This window comes from Pholcus phalangioides, unplaced genomic scaffold (genome assembly GCF_987345545.1).
Source record: "Pholcus phalangioides strain wild (caught in Gottingen) unplaced genomic scaffold, Ppha-v1.0 ptg000015l_1, whole genome shotgun sequence".
NCBI classification, from domain to species: domain Eukaryota; kingdom Metazoa; phylum Arthropoda; class Arachnida; order Araneae; family Pholcidae; genus Pholcus; species Pholcus phalangioides.
Window position 1 is genome coordinate 97,007,200 of NW_028301608.1, and position 26,385 is coordinate 97,033,584.

The window sequence follows — 26,385 nt, forward strand, 5'->3', positions numbered from 1 at the left end:
ATATGAATATATCCAAAAAATACATAAAGTATAATTTAAAAAGCTATTTAATAATAAATATTCAACAAATGCTTTTTTGAAACACTCCGGTTTGAGTCACTCATAACAAATAGAAGCAATAACTCTAGATAAAACAATTCATCATCATTATTTTACACCCTGAGGCTTGACAAATGATTCCACCTCATCTAATTTACACATGATTTTTGCTTCTATCTCGTTCAACCTTTTTTCAATCTTATCCCAATGCTTCTCTTCTAATTCTTTCAAGCTTTCATCTATGTGTTTTTTCAAAATTTCTAAAGCATCTGGAGAGACTCCTTCCTCTGTCTGAATACTCGCACTGGAAACAAAGAGAAGAATAATCTTAGCAAACATGCGTGAATACAATATGTGGTGTTTCTCTGTTAGAGGTGTTGGCAATAAAGTACACTTAATATGTTTTTGCATTAATTATTGAAATTAAGCTTTAAGGTTTTGGAGACCATACCTACATAGGGACATAGAATTGGTTGAAGGGGTGCAGAGTAAAGCTACATGTGTCCTTGTTGGCACACAGGGTTTGAGCTATGAAGAGAAACCTCATTTTTTTAATATGTTTACATTGGAAGAACGCAGGTGTCTGGGATATACAAATACAACGCCACAACAGGCAAAACGCTCAACGAGGTGGGGGTGAGAAATGATCGAAGTGTTTAAAATTTTCAATGGGATGAATAGTATGTACCATGAACTATTAATACACCGTCAAATTGACTGCTTTTATGAGGGGACACCAGTAATGATTGGTAAGGGACAAGTCTAGGTTATGGTGTTTCAGGGAATTTTCCTCTAACAGGATTGTCCATATATGGAATAACTTACTCTCTGAGGTAGTAAATTCTAACACAATTGACACATTTAAAAATAAATATGACAAATATTTTGGGTTAAATTGAGAAGCTATCCATACTTAGAATAAGACAACTGTAAATAATTTTAATGGGCATTATATAGTATTTTATCATGGATATATATTGTTTCTATTTTTTGTAATTGCATTTTAATTGGTTCTGTATTTTAGAAATATATGACATCCATACTTGTAATGGGCATCTTTTTCTCAGCCACCTCGTTGGGCATTTTGCCTGTTGTGGCCTTGTATTATTATTAAAAAATTTTAAAGCAAATTCTTATTTGATATGTATTTTTTAATTTTGTTACAATGTAAGCAGTTACAATAAAAATGCATCAGATTAGAAAATAATGAGATTTCAAAAATTAATTGCATGCACAGAATTCTCCAATATCAAGGTCAAATACAAATCTGGCAAACGAAAAACGATTTTGCGTATATTTATTTGCAAAAAAAGAGGCTGGGCAAAACTGAGTTTGGACCTTGTATTGGATGGAATAATCTTCATAAGTTGTTTTATTGGATGGAAAATAACATGAAATGAATAGGAAAAAATTTGGGAATTATTGTATTGTTCATTATAATGGAACCTTCATAATAATGTCTGATCATTATAATGAGTGCTGACTGTATTATTCATTTTGTTACAGTATAAGCCAAGGGTATTTAACCTTTAGAAGATTGCAGGCCACTTCACCGGTGTGAAAATGTAACACAGGCTACTTAATTAAGTGATCTGGAACTGTGCCACACGTTATTCAAATGATATGTAAATGTTGCGCAAGTCACAGATGATCTGTGAATGTGTTATGGGCTGCTTGAGTGCTCTGGGAGTATGCCATGGGCCACTCAAGTGATCTATAAATGTGCAGTGGTTCATTCAAGTGATGAATGTGCAGCAGGTCGTGCAAGTGATTTAGAACTTTGCTGCAGGTCTCTAACATGATCTGTAAATGTGCCATGGACCATTTATATTCTCAAAGACTGTGTCATTGGTCACTCAAGTGATCTATGAATATGCTGTGGGTCATTTAAGTGATCTGGTAATGTGCAGTGGGCTGCTTGGATCTGTAACTATGTAACGGGTGTATTAAGTGATCTGTAAATGTACTGTGGATCCATTAAGTGATCTGTAAATGTACTGTGGATCCATTAAGTGATCTATAAATGTGCCACAGGTCATGCAAGTGCATCTGTAAATATGCTGCGAGTCACTAAAGGGATATGTAAATTGTTGCGGGTTGCTTAAGTGATGTGGAACTGCACCATTGTTCCATAAATGTTCCATGGGATACTCAAGGATCAGGAATAGTGCCACACGTTACTCAAGTGATATGTAAATATGCCAAGGGCCACTCAAGTGAGACGGAACTGTAAAACAGATCACATAAATGATCTGTTTATGTGCTGCTCAGTTCATTTTTACAAAATAAGATTTGAGGTTGCATGCCACATCAGATGATTCTGAGAGCCACATTTGGGGTCCATACGGTATAGGTTGAGCATGTATGATATAAGCAGTAGCAATGAAAATGTGTTAGATTAGAAAAATGTAAAAACATACACATAATTGCAATTTAAGGTTACCTATAAAATTCGCCATCTGAAAAACCATCAATCAAAAAACCATATTAAATATAAACTTACTTTTGTGATGCTACTGCTGGTTTGTTGTTTGCTTCATTCAATGAGATAGCTTTCTGGATATTAGAATTGAGAGCATTAGCAAAGGCACTATATACATTGCTATTTGCAGTTGCAAATGCTGGGTTAGAATTGTTCGTGTCACTGTTTACATTTTTTTGACTGGTCAATTTCATGGTTTCAAAAAAGGCACAGAGTTCTTGTTGATGGCGTTCCAAATTTTCCAGGCTGTCCTTTTTTTCAGAGGCATTAAGTCCATACACTGGATTGAGAGGAGACAGAACATTAGCTCCTCTGGATGGGCTGGCTGCTTTCGCTAGCTTTACCTTTACACCATACAGCCACATTTCACTCTTTGATCGCAGACAGGCAAACTGAAAAAGAAAATGAAGGTAGATTTTAATTTAATACTAGCAATTATAGAATCAGCGAAAATTTATAGTGAATATGAAATTATCGAATAATAGCAAACGGGCAAGTTTTAGACATTGAAAAAATTATACATAAAAAAGAACTGAAAACCAGATACACCCAGGTTCTCATTACTTATGCAATTTTGAATCTTACCAAAGGGTGGATACAACTGGAAATCTACAGTCCCAACGTTCAACAAAAGAAACATTGATGCCATCCCGCAATGGAAGGAAATAACATAAAATACTGTGAAAGACAGTTATAACGACAGTTCGCAATCACAACAAAAGTCTATAACAGACTTCTCGCTATAAGCAAATTTCCATTTTTTTACTGTCAGGTTATAAAATTGCTGCTTCATCTGCATTAAAACTTTTTCTTAGATTGATGTGTTCTAATATTAAGAAATGAACAAAACTCTAGTCATGGAATTGATTTTTGGTCTCACAGCTGTTGATTCTCCAGGACCATGCATAGAATTTTGCATTATCAAAGCAATTCAGTGGATCAATTGAACAATTGAAAATTTTCAATTATTATATCACTGCTCACTTCCATTTCTGTATAGGCACATTAAGGTCTCTGTCTAATCAGGAACTTTTTTTAGCACAATTTTCAGTCATTTGGAATCAACTTCAAACTATAGGTTCTAGTCCTGTAGTCATTGCTTTTAGTCATTGGGAGAGACAAAGGTCAAATAAAATCATCACGCAATCCCAATTTGTATAGTTGGGAAGCCCAAAAATAGGAATAACTAGGATTATACATACATGTAGGATTACACTATAAAAGTTTTAAAAAGGTCCTTCTATAAAACTTGTAAAATTCAACCAATAAGCTTATTGGTTGCATTCGCTTGAATGTAACCTATGAACTTTATTGGTTAGATTTTTTAAATTTTATAAAAAATGTTATCAAACTTTTATAATGCAATACTAGCCTTAAAAAATTGACTTTTCCGTGTCCATTCTTTGTTACAAGTATAGTACTTAAGAGCAGTTTTTACGAGGAACGCGTGCTATGATAAGAGTCATGTGATGTTTAATTCTTCAAAAGACAAGGAAAAATGTATTATATAGAAGTTTTTTGACATTATAGTGAATGCTTCCTAATTTTCAACTCACTATAACCAAATATTTTTTGTATCTTGAACATTAGCTATTTGACAATCACTTACAGGTCACTCGTTATAAGCTATACTTGTTACATCTGACTTTTACTGTATGTAACGCTCCTTTGTTTTTCTGCTGTTTTTAAGTCACTGTCATGGGTGATCATGATCACATTAGGGAGAAGGAATTCCGGATTGTTGTTCTTGAAGAGAGTATGGTAGTTGAAATATCTGACGAAATTGTCTGTTGATAGCTGGATTGAGAAGACAGAGAAAGTTACTTTCCGAATGACACAGGTCTGCATACATAGTTATGAGAGAATTATTAGAATCTTTCCTTCCCCCCCCCCCACCTGTTGGTTTCTTTTTTGATCCTATTGTAGGGGCAAGTAGTCTGGATCACCCAATGGTGCTGCCATTGAATAACCCAAAGTGAACCTTTTAGGCTAAGCACATGAACCTTTTTGTCATGAAGTTGATACAAATTTTTATCCAGGAATTGGCAAAGTCAGCCTATTGACATAAAAAAAACAAAGACAAAAGTTCTTAGTACTTACATTAGCCAATATCGGAAACTTATTTGGCAATAAAATTTGTACAGATATTAGTTGAAGGCAGTGGTTCTCAAACTTTTTTAACCCAGCAGCTCCCCACAGTATTCTAACAAAGGATTTCTGTAAAGCACTGAACTGGCACCAAAAATCTCTCCAGGGGATCTGTCCAAGATCACAGCATAAAGGCCTGCTGCAGGATATGGAGGCACACCCACAAGGGTGGGGCTGACAGGACTCCCAACCCTGGGATGATTTTCATAATTTTTTTTTCACACTATAAATTCACTATAGAGGGAGGGAAGGCTATGAAAAGTCTATCATAAGAGCCCGCCAAAGATCTCAGCCTAGAGGTCCTGCTGCATGATGTGGGGGCATGCCCATAGGGGGGGGGGGGATTGCTAGAAATTAACCTTTGCCGCAGGGGGTCCACTGAACATTGACATTCTCTCCAGGGAGTCCTTAACCCCTTGAACTGCAATTTATTTTCAGGCAACACTGCTCAGATATACAATTTCATGGCATGCTGGACTCGTCATTTCAGTTGAAGTAGGTTAATGCATTGACATTCATTACAACGGGTCTGTGACATCAAAAAAGTTGGGAAACACTGCAGTAGACTATCAATAATCTAGCCCTGCACTAGTCTGGCCCATCCAGTAATCCAGCATTTTTAGGCAGGTTTTCTTCAAGCATAGAAGAGAAAAACATGCCTTTGCATAAAAGTTTATATTACTTAAATCAGCTTTTTTAATTGACTACTAGCAATTCAGCAGTTTCTGAAATCTGGCACACTCTGGTCAGATACATGCTAAATAAGCAACAGTCTACTGTATTATCATATGCAAGAGAGAGGAAAAAATTACTTTGATGGAACACAAGTTCACAGGTCTCTCAAATTTGACACTCCCCTTGAAAACTGCCATGTCATCTACTTCCTCAAGAAGTTCACACCGAACGGTCTTCAAATATTCGCCATGGTGGCCATAGAATTCAAGTACACGAGCTTCGGACAGCACCGACATATGCTGTATCTGTTGATCCGACTCACATGAAAGAAGAAGCTGGCATGCTGGAATCGTCAAATACTCTGATGATCCAGCACTCGGAGCCATCAGTAAAACGCAGTTCTCCGCATCCACTTCATCTTCTACATCACTATGAATAAATAACACAAATCTCAGACAGATAAAAACTTTTCATCTAGAATGAATATTTGACACATTAACATCAAGTGTGTGGTTGAAAAAATACATGCCCCTTCAATATTTTTACATGCCCCCAGTTTGTTAGGCAATAGATTTGTCCAGCTCTGATATGTACCATAGCTAAAATGCAGTGAAACCTCGCTACAACAATTGTAGATATAATGATAAAATTTTTTTTGTTGTAGTAGGAATTACAAGTCTTGCTCGGAGATGCAGCCGAAAACTTATTTAACATCACAATGTCTTTTGCAGAATTCTGGCACTATGATGAGTTTGGTGTTATATCGAATTGCGAATTAACCAGTGTAATCCCCATTTATGACATTTGTTTCTGGCACTAAGGGGGATTTGGGATGACATCAGGGGCATAAGCAGATTCTGGGGAAGGGAGAACTGTTCTGTGAAAAATTGCATTACTGGCATAGGCAGAAGTATACATTCACCCCCCCCCCCTTCATATGCACACCCATGATGATTTGTGATTCCCCTACCATTTGAGGAATTTCTGTCTGTGTTGGACCATTTGCATACTTTAAACTTAAACTACTGCCTCTTGATATAATGATAACCCCTCTACAATGATATTCTTTCTCTGTCTGCAGAGTAGGCTATTGTTCTATCAAGATTCACTGTAAGATGAGTATTATGAACCCCTGGTGTTCTGGGGGGCCTATAGCTAGCTGGAAGCATATATACCATTGCCATTCTATTTCTTCTGTGTTTGTCTGCTCTGACTATCTCGTTTGTCTATTAACCCCTTGAACTGCAATTTATTTTCAGGAAGACACTGCTCAGATAGACAATTTAATTTCCTTCGTTTCAAGAGGAGGGATTGATATAGAAATTTATGGTTTTCTTGTAAAAACAATAATTGCTTCAAACATTTACATGAATGCTTATATATATGTACATAATAAAACATAATTAGTGTTGAAATATTCTTCAATAATGTTTAACAAAAGTATATTACAGTTCTAGTCTTTTAAAGAAAAAAAGAATGTGTTTCAACATAATGCTAATGTATTTGCAACAAATTCAAACAATTTAAATGTATATATTTATCCCACCTATATTCGGGTTTATTTTAAAATACTAATAAACTTCAGGTGTGAACTGGTTCTGGGCCAGGGATAATTATCATTGGTATTCGTTTTCTTTCTTTCATACAATAAATGGACCCGTGAAAAGTCTGGCTTTGGGTGTCTTCCGAAGATCCCTGTTTGATAGGGGTCTTGCTCCAGAATGTGGGACCCATGCTCATCTTTCCCCCATGTACTTAGGGCCTCTAAGCAGTGTAGATCCATGCGTAAAGACATCCCTGTTGTATCTTAATCTCAAGCTCTGCAGTCTTACATCCTTGTTGAAACTTTGATTAACCAGGGCCGATTTCTACATGGACATTCATCCAGCTTTCCTTCCCCCCCCCCCCCCATAACATAAGAACAAAATAATTTATTAAATACAGTCGAATCCCGTCTTAAAGAATACCGCTATAGTGAAATAATAATAATAAATATCGCTTTAACGAACATAGGAGCAATGCAAAAACCTGGAATTCCTTTATAATAAAATTTCATTATAACAAAGTGATTTCTCTGGTCTCTTGGAGTTCGTTATATAATGGGATTCGACTGCAATTACACATCTTCGACATTCTTGCACTGGACCCCCTTAATCGCTGCTTTGCCTGAGTGTGGGGGGGGGGCTCCCTTTACATCAAAGTGGGGTTTTGGAGGGTGCCACAATTACATGCCTGGTCAGCCGGGGCAAGCAGGCATTTTGGTGCCCCCTTCTAATGTTGAAAGAGGTGCTTAAAGGGTGGAATTGGCACCCCCCCCCGGGTATGACGCCCGGGGCACTAGACCCACCCGATCTCCCTTAGTTGCGGCCTTGGGGGGGGGGCTGTGATTATAAATACAATAACACTGAATCACCTTGAAAAAAATATAAAAAAAGTAGAAAAATACCTTTGATCAGTGTTGTTTTCCGTAGACCAAAGCACAGCTTCGGGGACAGCTTTTCCATCTGAGACATCCCACGTGCATTGAACCACCATCTCACTAATTAACTAGGAGGAGAAAAAATAGCTTTAATGTCTTAATGGATAAAAAACATTGCAACTTTTCGGCACTGAATGAAACCCAAAACCGTATTGTTATTCTTCTGCTTTTTTCAATTATACAGGGTTCTTGTGTCTGAGGGCTATCTCTTGCGTCGAATCAACGATTATCGATTAATTTACGGATTCAAAATTTTATTTTTCAATATTCATTGATTATCTCTTTCTTATACATTTTTTTAAAACAATGTTTCCCTATAACTCACGCTTCTTTTATAAATTTAATATTTTATCGTGATTAGAAGAAATTATTTATTATTAAAAATTGCCGAAGTGGGATAAAAGAGCAATACGTTATCCCCGCACCGGTTGCAGGTTGTGTTTATTTATTTATTTGGGAGAGAGGAAGGAGCGATCTTATCAATAATTTCGTGAGTGTTACTTTAATGTTAAAACATATTCACTGCATTTTCGTTTGATAGTGAAACGCGCCGTGTAATTTAAAAACTCGCTGAATGTTTTATATGATGATACGGGGCCGCAACTGATGGGGGGGAGGAGCAGGCGCATCGGGTGCTGGACCAGAAGGGGCGCCGAATTCATCCGTTAAAGCCGGGTTTTTCCAGGAGCAGGTTTCTTCAGCGCGAGGAGCGTAAAAATGCTGATTTGTCAAAGAAACCTGAATTTAAGCCGGGTTTTCCTAGGAGCAGGTTTCCTGTGCCGCGCGCAACGTGATTCGCCCAGCGCGACACGCCGTCCACTCAGCAGTAAAGCCAAGTTTTCCTAGAAGTAGGTTTCTGCAGCGTGAAAGCTCTGATTGGTCAAAATAACCTGAATTTCCAGTTTTTAACCAATCAGCGTTTTTACGCTGCACACTGCGCAGATATTCTACTCCTAGGAAAACCCGGCTTAAGAAAAGCAGCATGACTGTTTTCCTACAGAGCGCAATACGCCTGACGACAGCGCTTTACGTCAGGCGTGATTGGCCGACTGCTTCTGGAGGAGTCAAATGCGTCGTGCGCCGCGGTTTTGCCGATATTCTCTTCACTCTTGTGTGTTTTCTTTTCCTTCCCTTCAAACCGGAGCATGCAGACGACAGAGTAGCTGACGCCAAAGCCATATACTTTATATAGCCGCCCTGATCTGATGCGCCTCGCTAGGAAAACACAAACGCGTAGCTTGATTATGTAACACGTTTCTGTCGGCGCGAAATAGTCTGATTCGGTTCACGCTGCGCAACAAACCTATTCTTAGGAAACCCCGGCTTTAAGGTTTTTAACCAATCCGCGTTTTCACGCTGCACACGGCGCAAAAGTTTTACTCCTGGGAAAACCCAGTTTAACTGCTTCTTGTACATGGTATGGAGTGTCAAAATGCTATCAAAATGTTCAAAGTATCTAGTTGCGGCTCCGTGATGATACTTACGTAATGAATGTGTTTAAAAATCCTCTTTGTTCTCGTTTTTAAAATTGCACGGTCGAACACCTTCTCCCTTTCTTCCCCCGTTATCGAAGCCGGACTTGGTTATTGCAGGACTCCGGTGCCGAAACAATTTTTTGGGTCTCCACACTGGGTTGAATCTTGGTGGGGGCAGTTTCATTGTTGCCCCGCTGTGGTCGTCGAGTGGTGATAGTGATGGACTCGCATCCCGGGTTCTAGCCCCACGTCGCCGCAGTAGTGGTTGGTTGAAGTAGGTTTTCTGTGGTTCCTAACTTCGAGTTGTGAATGCGAGCCTACCTTCCCGTTGAAAAGTCTCTCCTCCACAATGAGCAATAGGCGTACAATTGTACTAATATTCAATCATTACACTTCACCCCTCACAATTCGAAATATAGATGGCGGTACTGAAAAATCAGACACAACACCAGATACGCACTCAAACTGCTATGTACCCACCCCACACATACCTGCGGTACAACTCAGTTGGTAGCGGTAAATGGTTTGAAAGCATGGGCGGGGGGGGGGACATTGCCCCCAGCATTAAAGGTGAAGTCGACTGATCTAATGTATATATGTGGAGATGAATTGACATCATCGTGCCCTCCCCCCAGACTTCCAAGTCTATCTCCACCTATGTTTGAAAGAAGGTTGCACTGGACCACAAAATTTTCAAACTCGTTTAATGTAATGAAAATACATGGATGACCATAGGCATATAATTTTTGTTTGTAAATAATTGTAAGGTATTATCTTCACCAAATTGTAGAACTGTATATCTCTAGTTCACAAGCCTGTCAAACTCACTGGACAGTTTTTCCAAAAGTTAAGATTTCAGGCAGTGAAATCGGCAATGGATGTTATATCTGAATTATATATTCCAATGATTCATCACTGCTTAATCGTTGGACTATGATCGCAGTCCCCCTCTTCCCCCCCCCCCCCCCCGAAAGGGATTCGGCAGTAAATTGTCTTTAGACGATTCGCCAGGGCTATTGTCAGCGAATTGAATTGGGCTACGATTGCATCATTGCATCAAGCTTAAACATGATTTTCGTTCATAATTAAAAAAATCTGGACTGCCAAATGTGCCTCAGCACAGACTATTAATTATTAAGACTCATTCATTTCTTGGCCAGTGACCAAGTGCAGCTTCAGTCACAAGCTGTGCATATACAACAAATAATCAGTCATTTATATATTTTGACAGTATTAAAACATTGGAACAACATCAGTATTTCAGGATGGCAACAATACGATCGGCCGTGATAGATTATCAGATACCGAACAAAAAGGTGAACAATCATGTATTTAACTGAATATGTTTATGACTATTTTGGACCTTTTTGCTGGATATGTTACACACAGGGCCGTCTTAAGAGTATCAAGGGCCCCCGGGCCAATTGATTTTTCTGAGGCCCTACCAAATAACTTCTCGAAAGTTTCAACCAGATCTCATTTTTGTGAGGCCCCTCTTCGCTTGAGGCCTCGGGCCGTGCCCGGGTGGGCCCATGCCTTAAGACGGCACTGGTTATACACTGACATTATCAATACTGTTCCCCCCCCCCTCCTCTCCCTCAGATTTTCCTGTTTACCTGCAACTATGAACCCTTTCCTTACCATTATAGTGCAAAGAAAAATTGATTTATAAAATCAGTGTATCTATCACTTATACTTACGTTGAAGCAGAACAAATTCTAATCTATCATGTTCTTTCAATAGTAATGGATGAAGTCAATACCGAATACTGTGGTGGCGATCCAGACTGGGTTTACTATAAAGATCGTCCAGATTGGAAAGATGTGACACCTGTTCTTCAGAATGATGGCCCATATCCAGTTGTGCGAATTGCATACTCTGATAAATGTACATTATCAATTTTTTTTTCCAATTTAATGTTATTTACCTTTTTTTTTTTCAGTAACTCATTTAACTAGACATACTCTGCTGACTTCCTTTACTGACATTGAGTATCAATTATCTTTCATATGTATAGTTCGAGACATCTATGATTATTTCCGAGCAGTTCTCGCTAAAAAAGAAATAAGTGAAAGAGCATTCCTGTTGACAGAAGATGCTACTATGGCAAATCCATCAAACTATACTGCCTGGTAATTCATGATCTGTTCTGTTTTTTAAAACATTTACTCTTATGCAATCAGTATTAATGATTTTTAATAAAAATTTTAGAATGCAAGTACAATTTTTCATTTAACTCATAATTCACATTCTTACAGGAATGGCTTGATAACCTTTATATATATATGTGTTATGGAAAATGTTATGAACCTGGCGATTGTGTATAATCACCAATTTTTTATGGTTGGTAATTATGCATAATCTCCGATCTATCATATTTATGTATCTCATGCACTTGTGTATAAGCTGATCCCTTTCCCTCACTTCAGGACCACCAAAATTGCAATAAATTGAAAACCCGTGTATAAGCTCACCTACCAAAAATCAGTGAAGTTTAGGGAGAAAGAAACTCATACATTTTCATGCAATAAAAGTTTTAGAATGAAAAACTTTATAATTCATTCCTTCTGATTCTCCGAGTTCTACATCAAAAGTTAATATGGTGTGGCATTTTTTTCATCTTCAACTGTGCAGTCATCGCTATGATCAATTTCAAAGAGGATGTTTTCAACATCCCCAACAATTAATATACAAAGCAATTCACCCTTCTTGCTGCTGCTGATCAACTGAAGTCCCCTGTATATACGTATATATGGGACGGCTGGCAACCTTCGCTCCTTCCAATGATGTATTCATGTTGGCACCTCTAACTTGTTGGTGCTTAAAGGCTGTAAAACCAGTTTAAAACCACCAAGTATCAAAGCCAACAAAATTTTTAATTTTTTTGCTTTGGCTTCAACATTATCAGTTTTGTGAGTTTGAACATAGCTACAAAAATCTCTCTACTGATTAGTTAACACCATTTAAAGTACTCCAATCGTGTCATAGATCTTCAAGCTAGCTGTGGAGGCCATGTAGCTATAATGAGTTAGTGAAGTGGGAGGTTGATATTTTCATCTTGAAAACTGACTCATGTATAAGCCAACCCCCCTCCAGATAATTAAAGAACAAATTTTTCAACAAAAAATCTCGGCTTATACATGATTATAAAGAGTATATACAAAACCCTTTCATGTGAACCATCACATCGATTCAAGGGATTTTTTTTTGGGATAAAAGATATAATACATTATTGGTATGGGATAACACATGGGTAGAAAATTTAGGCATTTGCCATCTTCACTTCTAATATGGAAGATAATTGGCAGTGTTTCTGCAAACACAAAACACCCATAAATTAAAATTTTACATTAGGGACCACACATATGCAGAGCATCTTAAGAGCATCGTGTGGGGAGGGGGGAGATAAGTGATTTTTCTGAGGCCTATCTGGCAAGTTTTCTCGGAAATTTTTCATTCATTTCTTATTTTTGTGAGACCCCTTATTCTTTTGAGGCTCCCAGGCTATGCCTGGGTGGGACCATAAGTTAAGACACCACTGCAGATATGCATTCATGAGTCATTTAGACATGCAATACTTTATTAGAAATTCCCCAAAGGAAATGTTTACGAGATGAATGTAGTAATAGTATATCAAATGTTTGTTTCTTGAACAGATTTATGTTAATTAGTTTTGCTTAACATTCAAGTTATCTTTTTTCTTAGGCACTATCGTAGGATTCTGTTGAAAGAATTGAAATCAGATTTATATGCAGAAATGAAATTTGTTCAAGCTGTCACTGAAGACCATCCAAAAAATTACCAAGTTTGGTATGGATTATTTTTTCTTGAATTTTTTGTACCAAGTCATGTCTATAATGTTGTGTATGAGTGTTAATGTTTCATTATTGTAGCAATGACTTTTATGTTCATGTAATATGCATATGGGAGGGATGGGGGGGCACATGTGAACACTTTGCACATCTAAGGCTGTTTTTCAATGCTTTTGTAAACCAAATGATCAGAAATGATTCGTAACAATATTTCTAGTTTACTACACTTTCAGGAATTTTTTTTGGATTACATAAAAATTAATTTCTTTATTTTTGAAGGAATTTAAAATATAGTTGAAATTGTTCACGTGTGTGCTTCTTTAAGGGCTGTAGTTGTGAACATGCCTAGGGCACACACTTGTGAACAAGCATACATACTCATAAAAACAGACTTTAATTTTTTGCTATGCTATTTTTCATTTGCTCACACATTTTTTCAATACTATGGTTTAGAATTTTATACTTATAGAGTTCATTTTCTAAATTTGTTTACAACAGAGCACGCTCTGTTCAACTTTTCACATTCTGTTTTCTTATATTATTCTTAACTTTATTCTACTTGTCTTTTGGCATACTTGCTGCAAACATTATTCTTCAATTGCATTATTTCATCAGGATCACTTTTACTTCTAACCTTCTCACTTTCCTGAAAAAAAAAACTGTTTTAAATCAAAAGTTTTTGCACAGTTATTTTTGGCATTTCATTTTTTAATAACATCCTGCACAGCATCTGCTACATTTTTTTTTCTGAAAGAACAGTCCTTTTTTTATTTTTTTTTTGATTTCTCACTATACTTGTCAATAATGCAATCTAAAAAGTAAAATAATCACATCATTTCTCATATTTATTGGAGTGAGCATAGAATTTACTTTGCTAAAAGGTAGCTCTTCTCAACATACACCATATTTCACTTATTTTATTCATAAATAATGCACAATTAATTACCATTGCTCATCTAGAATCACATGTTCAAATTTTAAATCTTGTATTCGTTACTATTCATTGTTGGAAATTCAAGTACAAGTACAAGTACAAATACAACACCACAACAGGCAAATTGCCCAACGAGGTGGCTGACTTAAGAACATCATGGATCCCCGAGCCCTTTTTTACCCTACCTACTACTGCTACACCACACATGCACCCCGCCCACAACCCCCCGCGGAACCCCCAACGAATCGGTACATGCGGGAATGTGTGTGTACGTGTAGTGAAACCTGACGTGAAGTTTTTTTGTTTCTCTGTAATGCTTGTTATGTGTAGTGCTGCCATCTGCCACCAGTTTTTCAAACTATGAGTGAAGTGTTATGATTGAATGATTTTTCGTTGTAGGACTGTTGCTCTCTGTGGCGAGACTTTTTAACGGGGAGATCGGCTCGCATTTGCGCCTTGAAGTTGGGAACCACAGAAAACCAACTTCAGCCGACCACCCAACTTCAGCCGACCACTCGATTTTGGTTTTTATTTATAATTAAATAGCATAGTACTTGCAAAAAAAAAAATCAAAGAAGCAGATGAAGAGGAGGCTCTTGTGAACTGTTTACATCTGCCCTATAGCTTGGTTCACAAGTACTTCATTCACCCATGTAAGACTGATATTAAAAAATAAAGCATTTTCAATTGAAATAAAATAATTAAACTATTCCTAAACATACTTTAGTAACATAATTATGAATTCCAATGGTTATCTTCAAATTTAAATAGTGTTTTGATGCCGTTTTTGCATCAAGAACTTGGAAGTAATTAACTACACATGGCCTAAGGCGAACAAGCAACTGAAGTAAAAAATAGCTAATTGCTTTGAAATTTCAGTCATGACATGGTATTAGTACTCTCATCTATTAGTATTGTTTTTGAAATTTTTTAATGAAGTTTACTGAGATAAATCCATCATGTTCTCTCTCTCTCACATGTGTCCCTCCATATATATATATATATATATATATATATATATATATATATATATATATATTGCCCAATTAATGAATTTTATCAATATACAGTGCATGCTTTTTAATGTGATCATATCAAGACTCAAGGTTTCTAATGACAATAATGATTGATAGCTATATCTGAAAGAAATCCAAAAGCGAATATGATGACCACACGTCCCGTTTGATGGAACAGGATGTATGAAAGCAGAACAACTGTTTTTCTTTACCATAGGACTGGTTGTTAAATATTCAATTTTGCTGTTTTCTTTTGTCAGATTGTTTCAAAATAGAATATTTTTGCTTTAAGTTAAAATTCTGCATTTATTATCATTATTCAGTTATCATGAGTTAGAGTGGAACTGTCCAATGGGTTTTACGAATTAATTTTTTTTTTTTTTTAATGTGTGGTGCATTCCATAGATCCACTGAGGAAGTCTTTCTGCCAAATAGCTGTGAATCTGGTCAACTGAAAGAAACTGACCAAGAACTGAAGGCAGAGGCTTTTTGCTTTTATTTTACATTTGTTTTCACCATAGATAAAGCATTGCAAAAGTAGCTTCATGCATACATGGATTATAGCTGCCTGTACAGGCCATTGGGAACTGAGTACACAAATATTTATAAAACAATGGGAGGGCATTTATCTTCTGACCTCCTACGTAGTTTGGCAGGTTGATAATGCCAACTCAGTGGTAATAAAATAAGCCTGGTTCCACCTTAGCTTCAAAATGCATTAAAAAAAAAAAAACTTTTAGTATAGAAAAAACATAACACATAAAAACCAAAGTCCTGATAGATGATTTTTTCCCATGTTATGATATTGGTTTATCCCACACTTTGCAAAAGTGATATTGCACATTGAAGGACCCCACTTGTATTTCCCCACTTCTTATTTCAAAGAGATATGGAAGCATTCCCGAGGGATGGGCATCAAAGTAGTAACAGTACCCAAATAAGGGTTCCCAGCGATCTGGAAAGTCAGCAAACTGGAAACATTTAGGGAAAGTCAGGGAAAATGTGAAATATTTGTCAAAAGTCAGGGAAAATTCTAAATACTTGGGAAAAGTCAGGAAAATTCTAAATACTTGGAAAAAGTCAAGGAAAATCTGAAGGAGAAAAAAATCAAAGAGGATAAATCTACATCCAAGTGGTTTATCTCTACTTTTTTCCATAGAAGATTATTTTTCAGATCCCCTGGGAGAGAAAAAAAGTCCTTAACATTTCCCTCCAGATCCCCCTACTGAGAGAAGTGCAGAAGTTTATTTGAGAGAAATCAGTTGAAGGGTGGTATTTTACATACTGGAAAACAATGTTGGCCAAGGTCACTGAATCTGCCCTCTGAGTATATAGATGAAGGAATCTAAAGAGAAGAGACCCTCCTTTCCATTGTGGAAAACAAAGCCAATACCAGCTCTAACTTCTTTGCTATCTCTTTGGAAAAAACGTTTTATCCTCTTTTTTTTTTCCTGCCTGTGGGTAGAGAACCTTTAACCTTTATCTTACATGTTGAAGCAATGATTTGAATTCAATTATGTCTGTGTGAGATTTCAAAGGAAATGTATTGTGTGCAAGATATATACAATTTAATTTCGGAAGGGATGGCAACAAAATATTAACATTCTGTCTGTAATGTGCTTTTCAATGGTATATTACCAAGAAATGATATAATTTATAGTGATATTGGACAGTTTCAAATTATATATGTGTGTGACAGAGAAAGAGTGTGTGTACGCGCTTTTAGTCAGGGAAATGATCGAGCAGATTTTGCTGGGAACCCTGCAAATGATAACATTACCTGTGATTCTAATTTGCAGTGCCTACTATATGTTAAACAAAAATACCCATTGTTGCTACTGAAAAGTGTCATTCATAGTCATCTGTAATTTTTGTTTCTAGAGGAAATTTTTTTTTTCTTTCACCAGTTTTTGTTCTTTTCACATTGGATAAAACACACCAATGGCTTTTGAGGAATTAAATGCATATTTCTATTCAAAAATAGACAGGATGGAAATAAAACCTGGAAAACATGTTGATTGCAAGCTATTGATAATAATAGTCTCTATTGATAATAAATGTCTACAATAAAATACTTATATGATATCAAATAAAAAATTAATTTACTTTGATTCAGTTAAGAAGACAAGAAAAAAAAATGAAGTAGATCAAATCTTTCCTTAACACACTATAAATTTTTCGTATAATAATATGTTTCACTATTTGTATATAAGATGAAATCTAGAAATATACAAAAATAACAACATATAAAAAAAATATATGTAGCAAGGTTTTTCATTTTTTCAGGTATCATCGCCAAGTTCTTGTGGAATGGCTGAATGACCCAAGTCATGAAAAACACTTCACTGAAAGAATCTTACAGTCTGATGCTAAAAACTACCATGCATGGCAACATAGGTACATGATTGTACATTTTGATGCTCGTCAAATTTTATCAAGTTAGAATTTTCATGTGTGTGTTTCCTAGTTATATTTTGAGAACAGTAGAATACAGTATTTTCCTGCATTTATGCTCTGTGACAGCGCAAATGTGGATTTCACTACTTATGAAAAAAAAGTCAAATATATCCACAGCTCTATATAATCCATTCATGAATATGTATTTCATTCACCAATAATGAAATCTCTAAAAATATAAGGGGATTGTCTGCCACATTTTTGTCCAAAAAAATTGTAATTTTTTATACTCATATCTATATGCCATCTACGAATCTATAAGAAATTATTTAAAAAAGAAATTAATTAAAGAATATTTCCATTTTAACCCTTTCAGAAAAAAAACTACATATGGTATATAATTCCCACCAAGAAATTATGTTTTTTTTACATGTAATCTGCGGATTATATACAGAAAAATACAGTTGTTGATCTTGACAAATTTTTTATATGGAGTGCTTAATTAAGGTAAAGGAAGCTATTCTATTTTTTATTGAATTTTCAGCTTATCTTTTTATGTTAATCTTTTGTGTTTTTAAGTTTTTTTTGGTTTCTGCATACACTCAGTAGCATATGCAGAATTTACTTTTGACCTTTGAACTGAACAAGCCCCAATTTCTATCACTAATCAGCAATTTTGGCCACTACTGCAAAAAGGGACGAGACCATGTCAGACTTTTATTCAAAGACAAAATTTACATATATAAAATCATACATAGAATCTCAATAAATTAACATAAATGAAACTTAACATAAATCGAACATAAAATCGTTAATAAAATTTATAATCTGAAATAAAATCATAACAATTTATAATCTGAAATAAAATCATAATAACAATTTATAATCTGAAATAAAATCATAATAACAATTTATAATAAAATTGGTGATAAAATTTGCGGCATTTACTAGTGGGGAGAGAGGGGCTCAATTTTTTTTTTTCTTCCCAAGTGGTTTTTTTCACTCCAAAAATACAAATACATTATAATCTTGGCTCAAGTTGGGAGAAGGATTAACTTCTAACTGCAAAGCCTTTTAGAAAATCATTATAAAAAACTCAACAGTTCACATGGGTCAGAGGGAACCTAGAATTTTCAGGAGAAATTTTTTTTACTAAAATAGTTTGGGAAATCAAGGAGAACAGCCCATTTTTGTTCTAAAACCTGGAAATTTCTTACCACAGACCCGGAAAATCGTCGCGGCTGTCATCTCATGAAAATAAAAAAATACCAAAGAAAAAAAAATTGTTTTATTGAAGAGGAAAATCTAAAATGTAAATTGAGCTCTGATATCATCGTAAATATTGATAGTTCACAATCTTGTAATGGAGTGCAAAAAATGTAGAAACTGCCTAGGAGAAACAAGGATTTCTTAAGTCGTTGTGGAAGAGCGTATTGCTGCGACCTTATCATAAACGTTCAAAATGTTTCTGAAAACTTATTGTAACTGTGCATTGTAGAAAGTCATGGCTAAAAAGTATCAGGAAAACTCAAACCTCACCGGAACTGCATACAAAGTGTTACCGAAAACTTACTGGAACTGTGCATTGTAGAAAGCCATGCATGAAACTATCAGGAAAACTCAGTTGTGATAATTTCATAAGTTGACTTCAGTGAACAACACTGGATGAAGCATGTGCACAAGGTGTCCTGGACACTCACTTCACTTCTGAGATATAGATGGCACCACTGAAAAATCATACACAACACTGGATGAAGCATGTGCACAAGGTGTCCTGGACACTCACTTCACTTCTGAGATATAGATGGCACCACTGAAAAATCATACACAACACTAGATACGCACTCAGACTGCTAGGTACACACACTTACACTTCCGGCACAACTCACTAGGTAGAAAATTGCCTATGGCGATAGACCTGAGTTGTGCTTGGTTAAAAAAAAAAAAAAAAAAAAAAAAGGTGTCCTGGAACTTCCTATGCAAACTTGGAGGGGAGGTAGAGAACATCATTAGGAATCATAATCACATAAGAAAGCATGATTGGAAATGGATGGCTGACACTATACAGACATTTGGGAGTAGATGGATTGGTTATGGTGGTCCTGTAGCATGCCCCCCCCCTACCCCCCAAGACCATCTCATTAATCTTCTTTTGATTTTTTTTTAACTGGGGTGCCTTGAAGGCCATTGTTTACAAATCGCCGGTAGACATGGACTTGGTGGCATGAATCACCATCACTGCTGCTACGATCCACGAAATGCCCAGTATCTTTGAAAATGTTCAACAATCCATGCGGCCTAGATGTCATGTGCATCAATGCCAATGGGCAAAATTTTTAACACTTCCTTTGATGCTTGTAACTATTATTGTACTCTTTTGTAGGTAGTAAAGCACATTACACTGCTTTCTGTATTGTGTCCTTATTGTGTCTTTATGTCTCTATTACTTTTGGGTGGCATTTCTGACCATACTTTCCTATATTATGATTCCTAACGATGTTCTCTACCTCCTCCAAGTTTGTATGTTGAGTTCTGGGACACCCTGTATATTATGATCTTCTATGTGGGTATTTTTTATTTGAAAACGATGAGTTGTAAGAAAACTTTTCAATCTAGAATGGGCAGATAAAAACGTAAATCTTGAGTCGGGATTGAAGCAGTAAAAAATGACTCTTATAAAGCATAATGTCTGCTTTGAAACAAAACCATTAAATTTGAGCAACATGGACAGACAGGCTATTCAGAGATGTGCCGAGCATGTAAAATCAGAGGAGCTTTATAAACAATCCACGGATAGAGGGAGAACTTTTTGGCTCTAGCGACAAGAGTGTAAGGGACAATTCTAGGTTGTGGTGTTGTAGGGAGTTTCTCTCTAATAGAGGGTTGTTGATAAATGGAAATATTACCTCTAGATTCTAACACAGTTGACACATTAAAAAAGAAGTATGATAAACATACTGGGATGAATCGAAAAGCTATCCATGCTTAGAATAAGACAACCATAATCTTTTTTTATGGACAGTTTTTAATGTATTATTAATTATTAGTTTTTCTTTCGTGACGCATGATTTTATATAGGTTTGCTGTATTTCAGTTATATTTGATATCCATATTTCTTATGGGCATCTGTTTTCAGCCACCTCGTTATACAATTTGCCTCTTTTGGCCATTGTGTTTGTATTTTCATTTAAGCTAGCTGCAAAGAATTGTGATGCAGTGAAACCAACTACATCTTTGACTGTCACAAAGGAAACAACAGTGAAGGCTTAAATCTTGTGGGCATTAAAATTAGTGATGTCCCATTCATCCTATAATAATTCAAGGATGTTGGAAAAATGTTTAAGGTGATGTTTCCAGAAAGTGATATTGAAGAGAAGTTAAATCTTGCATTCCTTGATTGTGTTCCATTTTTCCATCTGATGTATTTGAAAAGCGTAATGCGCATATAAAAAAATTTAATTAATAATCTATGATTAGGATTGTATTTTGGTAATTATAGTTGATTAATATAGTTAATACAAATAATTTATATTAAATTGTTGGTTAAAAAGTTACCTGGAATTTTTGAAAATTTGACTGGGAAACCAGGAAAAGTCAGGGAATTTTTTTTTTTTTTAAAAATGAGTATGAACCCTGAAAATATGTTTTTAATTTTCTTATTTTTTTATTTTAGACAATGGGTCGTAAAGAAATACAATTTATGGGATGGTGAAATGACTTTTGTTAATGACCTCTTAGACCAAGATATTCGAAACAACTCAGCTTGGAATCACCGGTATTTTATTATTACTGCAACATCGGATATTTCAGATGAAGTTCTTGCTGCAGAAATCAAGTAAGTATAGGTTCATTCATTGCATTTTATATGACACTAGCTATTACCCATGGCTTCATTTGCATGGATTTGGTAACCATGGTAAGATTGAAAAATTTCCCCCCGTAAGATCTCTGTTGAATTTTGAAAAATCTCTTCTTAGTGAGTCTCTATATTATAAAATAAAACTGCTCGCCAACTTTGATGTTTATAGCCTCTGAGTTTCTCCATATAAACTTTGAACCCCCGGTAAAATTCCTTCTTAGTGAGTTCCTACATTATGGAATAAAACTACTGACCAAATTTCATATTTATAGATAGCTTCAGCAATTTTGGCTTGGCAATGACAAGTCAGTCAGTCAGGACATATTATTTTATATGTATAGATTTTTCACTTTTAAAGTAGTACATCCATCTTGAAGATGGGAAAAAATACTTTCACCTAACAATTGGGGGGGGGGGCAAAAATTCATGTGGAAAATGGATGTATAAAATATTTATAGTCCATATATAAATCAGAACACAGGAGTAATGATTGTTTGAAGATGTTTACTTGCTGCATTATTATTTCGCTTCTATCAGTGTATGGAATTTCACTCACTTGAATGAAATTTAATGTTTTTAAACATTAAAAAACTTATCCCTCCTGTCAAAAGTTTGATAGATGTTCACATGATGGGTATTTGTCACATGCCAAAAAGCAAAGAAGGAATGCATGAAAATTTTAATTAATGAAGTACAAAATTTTTGTGTCTTAGCTATACAGCATCAGCTCATGAACTTGATGTTCCGATTTTCTAGCTTTTGTCATTTCGTGAGTGTATATTGTGAAAGAACCTGACTTTTTCTATTTTTTTTAGTATTGAACTCTTGATTTTGGATTGCTTGAAAATTTTATGTATTATTTATCATACGTATGTTTATTTTTTTGCAAAGGTATACATTGGACCAGATACAAAAAGCACCGCACAATGAGAGCTCTTGGAATTACCTGAGAGGGTGAGTCATTTTTTCTCTCTCACTATTTTAAATAAATGTAACCCTGCTACTGTGTATGTCAATGACCACAAATGGGGGGGATGAAGAATTCTTGCTCTTCTTTTCTATGCTTGGAGTACATTTGATGCTGTAGCTTTCCAATTGGTGTTTCACAGAACCCCAAGGTGATGCAAAAGTATTTTTAGGGATTCCACTTCAAAGCAGAATGTTCTGCAATGAGCCTTCCTGGAAAAGTTTGACAGTAAAATACCCAAAATAGTGTTTGCTACACTTTTCTTTAAATTCTTCCTGTGATTGTTGTGCAACATATGTCACAGTTTTCTACATATTATGCTTTGGGGTGAGCGGGGGGGGGGGATTCTTCCATTGTATCAAAAGCTATAAAAGGTTTTTTTTATTGGCATTGCAATAAAAATATTTGGGGAAATATACATATTTTTTTGATTCTATAGAACTCACCTAACCATCAAGGGTTTCACATGAATGAAACATTAGAAATCTCGGTTTTAGCCTGTTGTTCAATCTAACTAGCTTTAGAAAAATCATCATTGCTGATGGAGACTCATATTGTTTAATGGTCTCATATTGTTTGCTTCTCATTCATTGTTCACTTTGAAATGACATAAGGATTTCTGTAGCAGTGTATCAATATTTTAGCCTTTAAGTGGGCAAAAATACATATATGTTCACCATCCTGAGTATAATTTATCCACCTGTTGACCAGTCATCTGGCCATGATAGCATAGGATGTCATGCTGATTTTCAACTTAATTATTTCAATTTTTGAAAACTATTTAGTAATTTCAAGTAATATATATATACAGTCAGCCCCCATATTTGCAGGGTTACGTTCTGGGGGTGACAGCAAATACGGAAATCCACGAATAACCGAAACCATAGGCTTTTTGTATATCTCGTTTATTGAACAGCATGAGCAGAGCAGGGTGATGCAGAGGGTAGAAGGGAATGTTAAAGAGAGAGAGAGAGGGTGAAGCGATTGTTGACGATGTTTTCTGAAATAACGTGATTTCTGTGTTTGCCATTTCTTCTTCTTCATATCATCAAGTATGTTGGAGTATGATGACAAGGCTTCTTCTACCAATTTTTCTACTTGTAAATAATGTACCCTAGAGGGATCAATGTCATGAAAACAATCTATTGCTGATTTGAACTTGTGAAGCCCTTCCGCTATGTTACTCATGGTATGAACTTGTCTTTCACTTCTTTATCTTGATTATCTTCATGTGGTGCCGCTTAGGAGCAGTCAACTGCATTAATTCCTCCTTGGTCAATGCTGAATTGCTCAGTTCTTTGAATTGCTATTAATTAGCTGTTCAACTTCTATATCCATATCATTGAACCCTTGTCCACCCACCTGTTTCACTAACGTGACAGTGTATTTTATAATTTCTTCAGTTGGCTTTGTAGAAGTAGTTGTCATTTAGCACACATTGTGACCAAAGGTTAATTCATCCCGAAGTGACTGCTTCTCTCTCAGGAGCTCTCACTGCTCTAGTGATGACAGTAATGTCATTAGCAAGCCATCCTAAACATGCACAGCTCAAATTTTGTAAACAAAACACATGAATGATGATTTTTGAGTGTTGCAAAAAAATTTCCAACAAAGGAAAAAAAAACTTGAATACGGGTGGTTGACTGTATATATTTATTTATTTATAGTGATTTAAAAAAAAAAACACAGTTACAAACATGAAGTCAGTTTCAATGTATTCATCAAAAAAAAATTAATTAATCAAGAAAATTATTTCATTAGCTTCAAACTTTTGAAAAAAGGGGGGAAGGAGAAATCACTTGCCCAGATAACTGGTTAAAATTTGGCAGTGAAACATATGTTTCACAAGATCACAAATGTGAGGTATATTTTATCATTGCATTTCTCTGTCACATCTAAAGAAGCAGGCATGTTGGCTTTGTTTTTTTCATTAAAATTTGTTTCGTAATAAAGACACGAAACATCATTTGTGTATATTTGTTGGTCTCTGGATATACAACTAGTTTTTCCTGTTGGTTTTATTTAATAAAATCAAACTTTAATGCAAGGTTAGGGGACTAAATGAAGAACAATAAAAGCGGAATGACTTAATAACTACAACCGACACCACTTATGGATAATGTTATCATTTGGTTATTGTTACCACTTTTGCAAAGAACAAAACGGACCAATATGTGACACGTGAAAAAATTTTATGTAGTTATAAAGACTTTGGATATTATTATATTTTTCTTTTTCTGTAATTTTTTTTTTTCTTTTTTGTGCATTTTGAAGCTAAGGTTTAATCAAACCTATTTTATTTCTCTGTAAATTATCATTATCAGGCTGCAAGACTATGTAGGGAGCTAAAAGGTGTTCTCTCCTCCCTCCCTTGTTAACAAGCACATATTTCTGCACTTAATGTCTTAATCAGTCCATAGTGATCTCTGTACGTGTGAAGCTGCTTTTGTAATGGCCTTTCTATATGAAAACCAAAAAGCCCTTTACTTCAGTTCTTAACTCGTTTTTTTTCAGTTGACCAGATTCAAATCTATTTTTCCAAGACTTTTTGAAGGGATCAATAAAATATATTGTACATTAAAAAAAATGTAATTTGTGACAGTTCCATTCCTAACGTCTTCAAAAATGCAGAATTTCAGCTTAATGGGAAAACAAGTTCCCATTTTGGAATTTAAAAAAATGGAACAATTGAACATTTCGCAATCAATTATGTGGAAGAGAAAAACAGTTGTGCCATCTTATGTATACTACATACCGTTTATCATACGTCTCGTTCGACCAAACAGGATGTATGGTTACCAGACTTGCAAACAGGTTTTTTTTCGGATATAGTTAATATTTGGTTATTCTTATCAGAAACCCAGGGTCCTGATGAGATCACATTAAGCATTGTGGATGGTCATACAATAACTGCTAGTTATGCTGGCATAGACCTTCAAAAACTGATGTTATACGAGGGGACACATTTAAAATTATAGATGTAATACAGAGGTCCAACTGTATCAGAAATTGGTCATAAAATTAAGTTTTGAAAAATTACATTAAAATCAGAACTGATGCAACTATGCATGACAAATGTTTTGTGTGTAATTACAAAATAATGTTACACAAGTCCAAACCATTAACATTTTTTTACTTTTGTTATTATGAATAGTATGTTGTCAATATATGTTTTTGCTTGTTTTGGCACCGAAGTTTGTATTTGTGTTATCAATTCTATTCAAATTAAATGAATAATTTTTTAATTTTAGAATCCTTCAAGACAGAGGTTTGACCAAGTTTCCAGCTGTTTCACAATTCATTGAGATGCAATATGAGAATGGTTGCAGGTCACCTTATTTACTTGCTTTCATGATTGATTGTATAGAAGAAAGACTACTTGGTGGAGACAATGAACAACTCTGTATGCAAGCTTTAGAAGTATGTGATGAAAATACCTTCTTTTATTCTAACTCAAATTAGTTTTGCTTGTGTCAAAATGTAATGTGTAATGTTTGGGTTGGAGTTAATTTGATTTTGTAGGAAAAGCTAAATTTACTTTCAACTGAATAAGAAAATGTCAGATATTTAACCCAGCCTCTAATTTGCATTTCATACCTACAAAATGAAAATATAGCTTTTCGGTGAAATTATTTAATTATATTTCAGTTATGTGATATGCTTGCTAAAGAGCATGATACTATCCGTAAAGAGTACTGGAATTTTGTTGCAAGAAATCTGGGGAATTTGTATGGACCAGAAGAAGCTCGTGCCAGGCGAAGTCAGAGCACCAACGACTTTTCAAATATCACTGCTTAAGGATATTATATGTATTCCAATAAATATGTGTTGTGCTAGATTCAATGTTCAATTTTACTTATTTATTTTGCACATTTTCACCCGTGGTACAATAAATATTTCATTTTAAGTGTTTCTTTTCTCTTAATGTTCGTTCACTTTTTCATCAAATTTATGCATTTTTCTCAAAGTTGACATTGGCTACTAAATCATCCTAAATGTGTGATCTTTTAAGCTTGCTCAAGTAAAGGGCACTGAGAGAAATTTTCCAGGGATATTGGGACAAATTCTGGAGACATTGTGTGACTGCATGAAACCAAAATGA

General features: G+C 35.4%; 2 protein-coding genes across 2 annotated transcripts; one reads left to right on the forward strand and one right to left on the reverse strand.

The window, feature by feature from the left end:
- Positions 1 to 31: 31 nt before the first annotated feature.
- LOC149077123 (uncharacterized) lies at positions 32 to 7,997 on the reverse strand. The gene is made up of 4 exons (XM_089244850.1): positions 7,791 to 7,997; positions 5,482 to 5,773; positions 2,543 to 2,913; positions 32 to 343 (listed from the first exon to the last, which is right to left on the reverse strand). The coding sequence occupies exons 1-4, from the start codon at positions 7,877 to 7,879 to the stop codon at positions 148 to 150; spliced, it is 948 nt and encodes a 315-aa protein (XP_089100976.1). The 5' UTR covers positions 7,880 to 7,997; the 3' UTR covers positions 32 to 147.
- A 237-nt stretch (positions 7,998 to 8,234) lies between these two features.
- On the forward strand, positions 8,235 to 26,190 carry Fnta (farnesyl transferase alpha). The gene is made up of 9 exons (XM_089244851.1): positions 8,235 to 8,313; positions 11,042 to 11,185; positions 11,316 to 11,430; positions 13,004 to 13,108; positions 17,347 to 17,457; positions 21,131 to 21,292; positions 22,208 to 22,270; positions 25,535 to 25,703; positions 25,932 to 26,190. Exons 2-9 carry the CDS (start codon positions 11,044 to 11,046, stop codon positions 26,079 to 26,081), a joined length of 1,017 nt encoding a protein of 338 aa, XP_089100977.1. The 5' UTR covers positions 8,235 to 8,313; positions 11,042 to 11,043; the 3' UTR covers positions 26,082 to 26,190.
- The last annotated feature ends 195 nt before the right edge of the window (positions 26,191 to 26,385 follow it).